General features: G+C 48.8%; 1 protein-coding gene across 2 annotated transcripts in view; it reads right to left on the bottom strand.

Annotated features, from left to right (window-relative positions):
- Positions 1-212: 212 nt before the first annotated feature.
- The window catches only part of LOC136758360 (nucleus accumbens-associated protein 2), a 30,951-nt gene continuing 17,409 nt past the window's right edge, over positions 213-13,754 (bottom strand). The window contains exons 2-7 of one of the 2 annotated variants that reach the window (XM_066712622.1): positions 10,998-11,892; positions 9,502-9,612; positions 6,263-6,439; positions 5,734-5,839; positions 5,128-5,225; positions 213-2,350 (exon numbers count right to left, since the gene is read on the bottom strand). In XM_066712622.1, coding sequence (XP_066568719.1) covers positions 1,827-2,350; positions 5,128-5,225; positions 5,734-5,839; positions 6,263-6,439; positions 9,502-9,612; positions 10,998-11,841 — 1,860 coding nt within the window. In that variant the 5' untranslated portion in view covers positions 11,842-11,892 and the 3' untranslated portion in view covers positions 213-1,826. The remainder of the gene's footprint in view (positions 2,351-5,127; positions 5,226-5,733; positions 5,840-6,262; positions 6,440-9,501; positions 9,613-10,997; positions 11,893-13,754) is intronic. The other variant, XM_066712623.1, reaches the window with a different exon arrangement.

Here is a 13,754-nt window from a genome sequence, read left to right as displayed (position 1 = left end):
AGTTTTCCAGCGACATTCTGCCCAACTCCGGTCTGAGCCTCACAGCACGGCAATGGAGGAAAACCCCTTAGAGCCCCCCCCCCCTTCACCGGTCAGAGAAAGTGCTTCACATCCCCACCCCCACCCCGGCCCCCCACCCAGGATCCCAACAGAAAAACAGTCTCACGTGTTAAATGTTACATCGTCAGGCAACTGCAGCAGCTTTTTGCAAGTTAGTGGCTTCATTGATTTATTCTCTATTAATTTTGCATGCAAGCGGCTTGTGGCTCTGTGTGTGTGTTTGTGTGTGTGTTGCGTGTGTGTTGCGTGTGTGTGTGTGTTATGTGTGTTGTGTGTGTTGCAGGGCTCTGAGTGTGACTGGACCAGGCGTGTGTAAAGATGCGAGGAGCTTCTTCCAGCCTAGCCCATCTATACACAGTGACTCGGGCATGGACACTGGGCTCCCGAAGGGCCCCCAACACGTTCACCTTGAGGGCCCCTCTCTCCAACGGCCGACTCTACCGCCAGTAACGCAAACGCTCTGACTTCGTTTACCAGTTCTGCTCAGCCCCGCAGTTTCAACTCAGAACTGACTCGACAGTGTTTGAAAAGGAACGGCCTCTCTCTCGCCAGGACCCACGTCTCGCTCACATCAGTGCTATCGAGCGGAGTGAAAAAATCTCATATTGCCTAGTTTGAATCTCATCCTGTAAACTGTCATCTGCTGGAAACACAGGCGGCTCACTTGTGATTCTGCAGGCGTCTCTGTAGCTCTATCTCCTCGTACGGAATTGGGGGTTTTGATTTCCGCATTCGTATGAACGAACTATAAAACATAATTATAATTCTGTTGTATTAATCAATCGGTCACAGTGCAACACGTGTTCTACATTTCTACAACATATCTAACCTCCATCGCACAAGCTGCTTCAACCTCTTTTGCGACGGGGCAAACCGAACTTCACTACCAAAGCTTTCACTTGAGTCTTATTAAGAAACGTCAGCTAGAAACGTCGTACAAGGCAGGCAGGTCAACATAATTATCTCCGTGACAAAATCGTATACGTAGGCAGCTTCTAATAGTCCGCACTGAACTCCTCTGTGAACAGAACTGGTGTTGCTGTTGTAGAAAGTGATCCTATTGAAACGTCGGTCCTACAGCGAACGCTGACGCACACTGCTATCGAGAGGTACGATGCTCTGTGATGAATTGTAAGAACTCGGCCTGTTCTGTGCCACATGCAGAGACTCGTTATCTGCACTCCAGCTGTACTTCTCCCACGTGGGGCGAGGAGAGACCACAGAGACCCGCGGCGCTTGCTGCACCAGAACCGCAGTGCGGGAGGGAACGACACGAGAGTATTCATCACGAGGAGGTGGAAAATGTAGATGCTCGAACGGGCCAGACTTTCCTCATTTAGTCTTTTCTCTGAATGCACTTTTGGTTATACAGGATGGTAGTGTATAGTTAGTAACATACTGTTGATTATGTCCACCCCGCTGTCTATTTCAATTTGAATAATAACAGACGCAATCACAAAGCAGCTCTCTTCTCACACCGCCTTTCAGCGTGAGACACAGACCCCAGACCGGCCCGTGCCTCGGGGGCTGTCAGTGAGTGTAACCGTGTCGCGCTGCTCTTGTGAGACCGTGTGCATGAGGCATGTGTGTTTAAGTGTGTGTGCCGGCCAGGTAAAGCAGTGCTGCGTGTATAAATGTGTAGCGCGTGTGGTGTTTGTGTGTGTGGCAATTCATATCGGGAGTTTCCCTTTCCAGGGGAGAGGGGCGGGGGAGCTACGTGAAGGGGTCAGTCGGGGGTGGGTTAGGGGTTAGTTGGGGGCGGAGACTCATTGGCCGTTTATCCGCAGCCCTTCCCTAAACCCCTCCCCTTCCTGTCCTTCCGGGCCGGGGCTGCCCCCTTCCCCGGGCCCCAGTGGTGTGGGCAGAGCCGGCCTCTCCACGCCCTCCAGGATGTTGTCTTCCTCCTCCTCCTCCTCTCCCTCTTCCTCCCCACCGCCGCCGCCGCCGGCCCCCGCCATCTCGGACTCGGGCCCCTCCCTGGCCCCAGGGCTGCCCCCCAGCTGGAGGTGAGTCCTGAGCGTCTCTTTGCGCTCACTGTACAGGCGCTGCTCAAAGGTGAGGCCGGCTGGAGTCAGTGGCTTGAAGTCGGTCTCGAAGGGCAGAGCCGCCCCGGCCGCCCCGGCCTGCACCCCCGCCGCCGTGCCCCGGTACACCTCCATCCCCTCCGGCAGCATGGACTTGATCTTGGGCAGCCAGCGCTTCCTGACGCGCCGGGCGTTGGTGCACATGTCGGCCGCAATCACGTTCATCTCGCTCTCCTTGAAGTTGGGCGCAAAGTTCTGACAGTACACTGAGAGAGGGAGAGGGAGTGAGAGAGAGAGAGAGAGAGGGGAATGAGGGTGAGAGAGAGGGAGATGGAGGGAGCGAGAGGGAGGGTGAGAGTGAGGGTGTGAGTTTGGAGAGGGAGGGAGAGAGGGTGAAAGAGAGAGAGGGAGAGGGAGTGAGCGAGAGAGGGAGGGTGAGAGAGAGGGTGTGAGTGGGAGAGGGAGGGAGCGAGAGAGGGAGGGTGAGAGAGAGGGTGTGAGTGGGAGAGGGAGGGAGCGAGAGAGGGAGGGTGAGAGGATGGAGAAGAAGGACCAGAGACAGTAACAGTTCAGTCTTTGTTTGCTTTTCATGTCGTTCTATATTTTAAGCCAGTGTACCACATCTGGCAGTCAAATTGTTAAACCACAACTTTTGGCCCAAATCGCCCGAGACCATTTGCCAGAAGCGAAGGTTGGGCTCTGTGATGTTCTGGACGACGTCAATATCTTGTCTGAAGCTCCACAAATAATTTATTTGGCGTTTGACGTCAAGTTGCTTTTATGAAACAGACGGTTGGAGCACTTTGACTGCAATTAAAACCCACTCATAAAAGTTTAAATCTCACAAGATTAAATGGTTGTGCGTCGCTGTTGTGTCTCAGAATGTGTTACTCCACGTGGTACCAGTTTGCCGCAGAGGGTACAGAATTGATATCTATGCTTGACCGTTCACTTCGATCCTAGATCTACACCTCCTAGACCTATGCCAAGAGCTGTTTCACGTCAACGTTTGTGGTTCTACATTTGAAAGTAGACTACTACCATATACATTTAGGTCCATAAATATTTGGACAGTGACACAATTGTCATCTTTTTGGCTCTGTACGCCACCACAATGGATTTGAAAGGAAACAATCAATATGTGTTTTAAGTGTAGACTTTCATCTTTAATTTGAGGGTAGTTACATCCAAATTGGGTGAACGGTGTAGGAATTACATCCATTTTTATATGTGCTCCCCCCAATTTTAGGGGCTCAAAAGTATTTGGACAAACTAGCATAATCATGAATTCAATTGTGAGTTTCAATACTTGGTTGCAAATCCTTTGCAGTCAATGACTGCCTGAAGTCTGAACCCATAGACATCACCAGATGCTGGGTTTCTTCCCTGGTGATGCTCTGCCAGGCCTGCACTGCAGTGTCTTTAGTTCCTGCTTGTTCTTGGGGTGTTTTGCCTTCAGTTTTGCCTTAGAAATTAAAACAAACCAATCAGAGAGACAGCAAAAACATTCGGTGTGGCCAATTCAACTATCTGGTACATTCTTAAAAAGAAAGAACGCACTGTGAGCTCAGGAACACCAAAAGGCCCAGAAAAGCACAGAAAACAACTGTGGTGGATGACAGAATAATTATTTCCCTGAAAAACCCCTTCACAACAGTTGGCCAGATCAAGAACACCCTCCAGGAGGCAGGCGTATCTGTGTCAAAGAAGACTTCACCAGAGTAAATACAGAGGGTTTACCACAAGATGTAATCAGGAAACAGGAAGACCAGATTAGAGTTTGACAAAAACATCTAAAGAACCCTGTACAGCTCTGGAACAACATCCTCTGGACAGATGAGACAAATAGCAACTTGTACCAGAATGATGGGAAGAGAAGAGTATGGAGAAGGGAATGAACTGCTCATGATCTGAAGCAGACCAGCTCATCTGTGAAGCATGTTATGGCATGGGCATGTATGGCTGCCAAGGAAACTGGTTTATTGATTATGTGACTGCTGACAAAAGCAGCAGGATGAATTCTGAAGTGTTCAGGGCTATATTATCCGCTCAGATTCAGCCAAATACTTCAAAACTCATTGGACGGCGCTTCACAGTGCAGATGGACAATGACCCAAAGCATACTGTGAAAGCAACACAAGACTTTTTTAAGGCGAAGAAGTGGAATGATCTGCAATGGCCAAGTCAATCACCAGACCTGAATCCAATTGAGCAGCATTTCACTTGCTAAAGGCAAAACTGAAGGCAAAACGGCCCAAGAACAAGCAGGATCTAAAGACACTGCAGTGCAGGCCTGGCAGAGCATCACCAGGGAAGAAACCCAGCATCTGGTGATGTCTATGGGTTCAGACTTCAGGCAGTCATTGACTGCAAAGGATTTGCAACCAAGTATTTAAACTCACAATTTAATTAATGATTATGTTAGTTTGTCCAAATACTTTTGAGCCCCTAAAATTGGGGGGAGCACATATAAAAATGGATGTAATTCCTACACCGGTCACCCCATTTGGATGTAACTACCCTCAAATTAAAGATGAAAGTCTACACTTAAAACACATCTTAATTGTTTCCTTTCAACTACATTGTGGTGGCGTACAGATCCAAAATGATGACAATTGTCACCAAATATTTATGGACCTAACTGTATATACACACAACAGACAGAGCTTTATGTCCTGCACTATGATCAGCAGGGAAAGAACATCATTTTCAATCTAGAAAACATGGAAATGCGGACTCTCCCTGAACAGGGCCTGAAACACCTCTTCAATCCAACACAAGGCTGACTCATCCTCTAACAATATACATCCCATATTACTGAGATCGGGACACTTTCATGTTCTTTTTGAGACTCTGAAGTGGCTTGAGCAACAGCAGCAATAATCCCACAACCGTGGAGTGGCGTCATCATATTACAATGCTGATTTATCACACTGAAGAGGGACGGGGCAATAATCTAACACACTAAACCCTGCCCCTGTGTTGGATGGGTTTGGACGGGTTTATTGTCGCACAAGGCATCAGCTGGGCATGTCTCACTCACGTTTGACTGCGTTGAGGACGCGGCTGTCCAGGGGCTTGCGGCTCGGGTCGCTGGTGGAGGATCGGATGCCGGTGCCGCAGCTGTTAGCCAGTGTGTTCCTGCGGGAAGATGGGCAGATCAGCCACCATGGGGCAACGGACCCCCGCTCCACCGAGTCGGGGCCAACAGCTGGTCTACTGGATACGTCCCGGCCGGAGAGAGAGGCCTGATGCATTTCCCAGCACAACCGGCGGTCATAGGCTAGGGCCTAACACTTATCTGGAGGGTTTCCATTAATTATACACAGAACATCTTCACAACAGCTACTATGAACAGCTTTCAAAAGGTTTTCTGCAGACTGTTTATACTGTAACAGTATTTATATCTCGATAGACGTAAACAAAACGATCACGTCACTTGGCGGACACAATTCTGTGGAATGTGTATACACATACATGCACACGCACAATTATACTGGGTCATTATATTTAACAATTACAATCATAAACTCCTGCATTATGTAATTTCCCTTTGAGATCGTTTGCCTGGTATATCTAATCTTTTCTAGGTGTGGATGTTAGGACCCGGTGTGGGCGGCCCGGCGAGGTCCGGCGGTCTAGTCCTGACCTGTCGAAGAAGGTGGCCAGCAGGCGGCGCAGCAGCACTTTGTGTTTGATCCCGGCGCACAGGTGGCAGTTCATGAGCTGCCCTCGGGTGATGTACACCGCGGTGCCTGGGGCAGGAGAGAGGGACACAGAGGGGTGAAACACAGCCTCCTAGATGGACCACAGGGCCTCTCTTTGCACAGACCTTACTGTTGTATTTACTCATCCAGTTAAATCCACACAGATCAAATAGAAATGACTGACACATGTTACAGCAATGCATTATGGGAAAAACAACACATCAGGCTTAATCCTGGGCACCCCTGGTCCTGGAGAACCACAGTCTCACTCTAACCAGTCAACCAGTTTACCAGCTTTAACCAGTCAACCTGTTTACCAGTCAACCAGTTAACCAGCTGTATCTGTGTGTCGCTGGCAGCACTCGGACCCAATGTGTCACAAGGTCGGTGAGTAAAGGGGCTCGGAGGCCATGATGCAGGTTTACCCTGATAAAACTACCACTGTTACCACGGCGGTACTGCGGTCTGTACCTGCCACGAGCTCCAGCTTCTCTCCCGGGTCACCCTCCGAGTAGAGCTTGGGGTGGCAGCGGTACCCGATCTGGCTGATGAGGCTGGCAGGGAGGGCCACCAGGTCCCTGCGGATCAGGACGCAGGAGCGGTTCTCCAGGGAGAGTGGCACGGGCCCCATGTCAGGCTTGTCCGTCACTGTGCGGCGGGAGATACAGATGCAGGAGGTGAGGGCCAGGAGCCAGTCGGATAAAATACCTAGAGCATGAAATATTGAGCAGCCCTTCCCTGCGTTGACGTATTGATGCTTTAAGAGGCTTTTGGTGCAACATCTCTAAACTGGAGGAACTCTTTACAGGGAGAGCAGAGGGGAGGGGTTTGTTGGCTCATCTGTTTGATCTTTTTTAAAACAGCAGCACCCTCCATACCAGCACCCCTTTTTTTATCTTTATATCTGTCACTATATGGACCTCAACAGTGCCAATGCTCTTCTGAAGAAAGCCTGACTGCCACAGCACTGTATTCATAGACCACAAACTCCTCCACCTTAAAACTCAACACCCTGTTTTCAGACACCCTGCCACGTCGTCTTGTATTGCCTAAAACATGACACAGCCCGAGGGACATGTGCACTTGGCTGAGCCTGGACAGAAGCCATGGTCTGAGCCCACAGAGAGGATGAATCTTGTCCCCGGCCAGGTGAGTAAAGACCGCATGGTCAGTGTGGCCCCAGACAGGTAAAGACTACAGAAGAATTTAAGTTAAAGTTCAATTGAAGATAAAGCGGCCTCGCCCAATAGGATGTCATGGTTCACACCTTCTAGCTACGTGTTTGATGACGATAAGGTACAATAAGCGATACATTTCTGTGAAAATAAAAAGACAAACGGATTCTTTAGCCACTATAGCAGCCAACCACAGTTTAGTACATAGGATCATGTATCCCAGCTCTCCCTGCGGTGCTTTTCAGACACGACCCATGGCATATTGAGCCGACTCTCCTGCGCTGACCGGGCCTCCTCTAGATATGCCAAATCAGTTCATCCCAGAGGCGTTCTACGGGACTGAAGTCAGGCCTCTACGCCACATTCTCCACCACGCAATACATTGGCCTCCCAGCTTTGGGAAAATGGTGTCACGAGATCGGTGGATGTACCAGGCCCTGAGGAAACAATCCCCTCCACCCCAGCGGTGCCAGGATGTCCCAAAGATCACAGTGTGTAGTGGCAGCCTGGAAAGAACTACTAGCACCATACGTTACTGTTGGAGGGAGTCTGGCCCCTTTACTGTGGGTAATATAAAGACTTGGGGCCAAAGGGAAGGTATAATAATTGAAACAGCAAACGCTGCACCCGAGTGAGTGGAGAACATTCTAAAACTAGCATTTGATTGGCGACCGTTAGGGTTCATTCAAGGCTTTAGTGCAGCCCGGTTCAATGTAACCAGTCCCTTCCGCAGCCCTCCTTTAAACGCAGAGAAATACTAACTCTTTTCACACTTCATTTGTTCCCCTTTGCACCTCATCTCCCTCTTGTGCGATTGGATTATGCCAGCTGATTACTGCAGCATTAGTTCTGGCAGAACCGTTTAAGGGATAAGCACGGTGAAATGCAATTTAATTTATTTCCAACGTGTCGTCTTTCAGCCATGTCTGAGAAAATCCGTGTCTTGCTTTTTGAGGCCTAATCCCAAATCAATTATTTAGCATCCTACACAGAGTTCTCGGACTGCAGCTTTGAACGCGGGCGCACGGAGGAGGTGTCGGCCACGACGGCTCGCTCGGTGCTGGCACACACTCACGGCAGATCTAGACTTTTTTTTTAAATCGGTTCTCTCCCAACACAAAAACGCACTGGAGAAAGGCCTCTTATCGGTGAGGTTTTATTGATCAATCCGTGGCTAAAGATCACATTTATCTTGGCTCTTGGCTCACTTGTGCAATTTATAGCCTGGTTGGTAGAAACAACAACAACACAACCCAGTTCTGTCAGCTCTCAAGGGCCACAGCCTGGAACGGACCAGTTTCACACTTTTCTTATCTTACGAATCCAAGAATATCCGACTGGAATATTCACTGGCACACATTTTATATTTCAAATATGGCCTGTTTTTTATTCTTGCATGGGTTCTAACAAGTTACAACAGAAATGCTGTGGGTTACACTAGTTTTCATTATAAAATAGCTTCAAATAAGGTATTTCTGAGAATTGTTTCCTGCTTTTCACTGTCAACTGGGGGATTGAGATTTGGAGGAACCCTTTGGAGTCAAATAAACACGTTGAACAGAGAAACACAAAGGGCTACAGAATAAACCGATAACCCTGAACTGGACGAAACCAACACTTTGAGCTGCCTTTCGATCAGACATTTCAAACATTATTCTCTATTAGCAAGAAGCCCCTGGCACACAGAGTGCAGATACTGGGTTTCACAGCATGGTTTCACAGACCCAGACTGGCGCTAGTCTTGGAGTAGTCCTAGGCTAGTGCTAATCAAGGTCTGTGAAAAAGCCATTTCAGTTCTCATTTAATCCATAATTTAAACCTGCACCACCGCACTGCTGCAAAGAGCCCCTTCCTGTCTATATTTCTGAGTCAAAATGAATAAAAAGGCGGTGATATCGTTCGGGTTTGTGCTGCATTCGTGGCATTTTATTCAGCTCTGCATTACGGCAGCTCCTCTGATAGGTCAGTCTAGTTCTAATCTCCTTTCTAGTCCCTGCTGCCTACATTAACCTTTCTAACTAGAATCACATTCGCTGCCAAAAACCTGGTCAGAAATGACTGTGACGTCACCGACTTAAAACCGTGTTAAAAAAAACGTGCTTCCCCTTGAAAGCAAGGCACGCCGATTTACACACACACACGCGCACACGCACTGAAATAAAGCTGACTAATAATACACAATCTTTTTCCCAGCACGGTGCAGATTCCTGTGCGTTAATAATCACTCTGGTCGAGTTATATGCCTCAACTCTTTTGGTATTGTGTTTAAAATATGACATGCAGTCCAATCCTTTTAAACACAACCTAATCCACCCCCTGGTTGCGTCTTCGTGCTTCAGTGTGTATGCAGTCTTCTGCAGAGGAACAAAACTAGGACAGAGGCTACAAAGCACAGGATCCCGAGAAGCTCAAATAGCACATCTATCCCAAAACACAAGCACTTCTTAACAGACCCCAGAGGATCAGCCTCAGCTAAATGGCTTTTTAGGCTAGACAGACACCCCGCACTCTGCATATTGTCAGGACTAAATTCACCTCCTCTCAATCTCCACTCGTAACCGCGTGTCCTCGAGTCACGGTCGGTCTTGTTGTCCCCCGGGTTGAATTTGTCAAAACCTTTGAGCCTTCTGAAAAGACTTTCCAAAGCTGCAAGAGAGGAAATGTGAGGGGGAAGAATATGACTGTTACACTTCTCAACCTGGTTCAGCTGCTTCCCCTGTGCACTTCCTGGCAGTCCGCTTTGAGAAGTGTTTTCAGAAGTGCACGACAGCCAACAATTCCAGCATATCGAACTCCCCCACACTCCTATCACTGTACACAACATTACTACAGTAATAAACTACCTCTTTAAAGTCTGACAACATTTACACAAATGGTTAAAGGACTTTGTTTTGTAAAATTAGGTTAATAAATATTTGGACAGTGACACAATTGTCATCATTTTGGCTCTGTACGCTACCACAATGGATTTGAAAGGGAACATTCAAGATGCTCTTTAAGTGTAGACTTTCATCTTTAGTTTGAGGGTAGTTACATCCAAATTGGATGAACAGTGTAGGAATTACACCCATTTTTATATGTGCTCCCCCCAATTTCAGGGGCTCAAAAGTATTTGGACAAACTAACATAATCATGAATTCAATTGTGAGTTTCAATACTTAGTTGCAAATCCTTCCGTTCTTTCTTTTTAAGAATGTACCAGATAGTTGAATTGGCCACACCGAATGTTTTTGCTGTCTCTCTGATTGGTTTGTTTTAATTTCTAAGGCAAAACTGAAGGCAAAACACCCCAAGAACAAGCAGGAACTAAAGACACTGCAGTGCAGGCCTGGCTGAGCATCACCAGGGAAGAAACCCAGCATCTGGTGATGTCTATGGGTTCAGCCTTCAGGCAGTCATTGACTGCAAAGGATTTGCAACTAAGTATTGAAACTCACAATTGAATTCATGATTATGTTAGTTTGTCCAAATACTTTTGAGCCCCTGAAATTGGGGGGAGCACATATAAAAATGGATGTAATTCCTACACCGTTCACCCAATTTGGATGTAACTACCCTCAAATTAAAGATGAAAGTCTACACTTAAAACACATATTGATTGTTTCCTTTCAAATCCATTGTGGTAGTGTACAGAGCCAAAATGATGACAATTGTGTCACTGTCCTAATATTTATGGACTTAACTGTATGTATATCTATTGTTTTAACCAAAATATTGACTGTATCTCCCTATTCTTGTCAGTCAATGAATTCTCTCTCTCTCCCATCCTCTCTCTCTCCCCCTCTTGTTTTTCACTTCTTCTGATGAGTTTCTCCCCACGCTATCCTAATCAACAACCACACAATACCTCCTGACATTTCGTTTCAGTAAGATGACAGCTAACATTGGTATCAATATATTTTTGGTGTTTTAACATGAATCACCTCTGTAAATCAATAATTATCGGATGCCCTCATTAATCTGCATGGCTGCAAGTTCACAAACGAAAGATAACACTCTGACAAAAAAACAGACAAAGCAGGGATATTTACTGCCGTACGCAGCGGGTGTTCGGCTGTACATCTGTCCGTATGTCTCCTCCGCCACCCCCTCGTACGGCTCCTCCTCAAACTCCTCATCGTCGTTTTGGTAGGACGTGGGGCTGTCGGTGGTGGGGAGGCTGGAGGCACCTGGGCTGGAGCGCTCCCCAGTGGGCACGGGGTACGGCGGCTGGCCCCCGGCAAAGATGGCGGATGCCCCGGCGCTGGCGTAGTACACGGAGCCACCCCTCGGGAGCCGGCTGCCCAGGAGGTCGGCCGGCATCCGCTTGTGCGCCAGGGCCTGCAGCACCAGGGGCGTGTCGGAGCCCTCCTGCTTGATCCGGCTACGCAGCGGCACGGGCAGGGTGGGCGACCAGCCGGGGGCGGGTGGCAGGGCCTGGGCAGTCTGCGGGTTGTTGCTGGGGCTCTGGGGCTCCGAGCCGGGGTCCTCCATGGCGGCGGTCTGGGAGTCACAGTGCGGGGAGTTGGCCTTGAACATGAGGTCCATGCCCCGCTCCACGATGTGCTGGATCTGCAGGTAGCCAGCCGTGTACATGACCACGAGCTGCTCGCTGGCCGCCATGGTAAGCTTCCCGGTGTAGCAGAAGGACAGGATCTGCTGGAAGCAGGCGGGCGCCACGGTGGAGGGCAGCTCGAACAGCGTCTTGGAGCTGCCGCTGAACAGGTCGCGGAAGTACAGGCTGCTGGCGGCCAGCACGGCCCGGTGTGCCTTGAAGGCCTGGCCCTTCACCACAATGGACACGTCACAGTACTGGCCCAGCAGCCTCTGCTCGTTCAGGCAGCCCAGCACCGTGCTGCCAAAGTTGGGGATCTCCACGTGCAGCAGCTGGGACATGGCGGCTGGCTTTTATGGCTTCACTGGGAGCAGGGCCTGCTGGGAAGACATCTGTCCAGGATAGAGAGAGAGAGAGTGAGAGAGAAAAGACTCAGTGAGGGAGAAAGGCTGGAGGCCACCTTTAAAGAACCTGACAAAACGTGCCGTCTCCGTGTGTGTGTAACCGCTAAAGGCCCGTGTCTGTGATGCATCATGTGTGTGTGTGTGGGGGGTACTCTGCTGTGCGTCACAAATCTACCAAAACATTTGCAATTAAGTGTACAGAATTTAGGAATAGACAAACACAGGGTTCCTCACTCTCCTGTCAGAAATAATGAAGGATTATTGATTGATTGTCCTCGGTGACTGGACACCAGTCTAAGTCTCACAGCCCTCGGGGCACGCCTGAATGTCTATTATTATGGTATTGATAGGGCAGTCCATCAGGGCTCAACTGCTTCCGAGCCAAACCCAAGACAGGGGCACGGTGTCTTTAAACCATGTCGTTCAGTCTGTTCATGCTAGTTAAAATGCCAATCAGCGGGATGAAGCCACACACCTGCTTCTGATTGGGTGGGGTTCCTATATAAGGAAGGGTTTGTGCTTTAGTGGGGAGCGGGATGTATAGGAGACACCAGTCAGTCCTGTGTTTGGTCTGTGTATGGTTTCTAGTGTGTTGACTTTAGTTTGTATGAGAAACCTCTTTGTGTACCGACCTGGTGCCATGTGTTCCAGACTATGAACATTGTTTAAACTGCCAAATAAAGACCAGGCAGTTGCGCTGCTCATGATACAACATCTTGTACCGTTGTGCAGACGAGTCAATAAAGACAGGACATAAAGGCTGTTGTGTTACGACCCCTCGACACTTCACTTCTGTCGGCTCCTGAAGACCTATTGGTTTTCACGATAGGTGGGCGATTTGTGTTTATCTGCCAGATAATACCGATACCTGCTAATAAAACAGAGCAAGTACACCTGAAAGCACAGACCATTCATACCGGGCCTGGTTGTCTCCGGACGGGCCTTGCCAAATGTTTTGGTGTTTCGTTTCCTCAATCAGACAATTTCGTTATGAAGCAACGCAGCACAAGGTTTCCTGGAATAAATATGATGTCGTACTCACCGTTCCCCCCCCCAGTTTGCCACACACTCATCGTTTATCCCGGCCTGCACATCCTTTTTAGAAATTGAAAGGCTTGTGGGTAACCAGACCATTCACACATCCGCATCTGAGAGAGAGAGCACACAGAAAAATACCCTCCTCTCTGGGCTATTTTCAACAAGTGCTGCAGCTGTACAGACCAGTGCCCGCAGATGAAAGGACAGTGGGGGGGGGGGTTGGTGTGCATTCAATCAATGCAGCATCTATAAGTCGCTTTGAGAGGCCGAGAGAGGGAAAAAAACAGTTACAGAGAGGGGAGGAGGGAGAGAGAGAGAGGAGAGGAGAGGGGGAGGGAGTAAAGTGAGAAAAGAGTCATTTGAGGACAGTGCGAATATGAGGAGGAAACAGAATTGCAACAGAGGAAAGCAGTCATATAGGTAGAGAGAGAGAGAGAGAGAGAGAGAGAGAGAGAGAGAGATGCATATCACACGGGGGAGGGGGGGTGAAAGAGATACAGAGGGCCGGCTGTCTCCTAAAATGTCCTCTCTGATTAATGACTTTATCTCGTTTAGAGAGGGAGTGAATCTGCTGAATATTAAAGCCAAACTTTCTGAGCTCTGGGGGCAATCACAAATTCCACAGACGCCGCCGTTTACAGGAACGTGGCCCAAATCAAGCGTGTGATCGAGCACGGACTCAGTCTGCGATTGCAGTCTCGTTGATTGCAGAGCTTTTCTTGAAGTTGACACAGATATAGACACCCCCCCAGCCCTTGAAGTCAGAGGGCTTGGTCTATGCTGGTCTATAATGGGGACTGAGCATTAAAAAA

The sequence above is a fragment of the Amia ocellicauda genome, chromosome 9 (genome assembly GCF_036373705.1).
Source record: "Amia ocellicauda isolate fAmiCal2 chromosome 9, fAmiCal2.hap1, whole genome shotgun sequence".
NCBI classification, from domain to species: Eukaryota; Metazoa; Chordata; class Actinopteri; order Amiiformes; family Amiidae; genus Amia; species Amia ocellicauda.
Note: the sequence above shows the minus strand (reverse complement) of the source record. Positions and strands in the feature narration are given on the sequence as shown.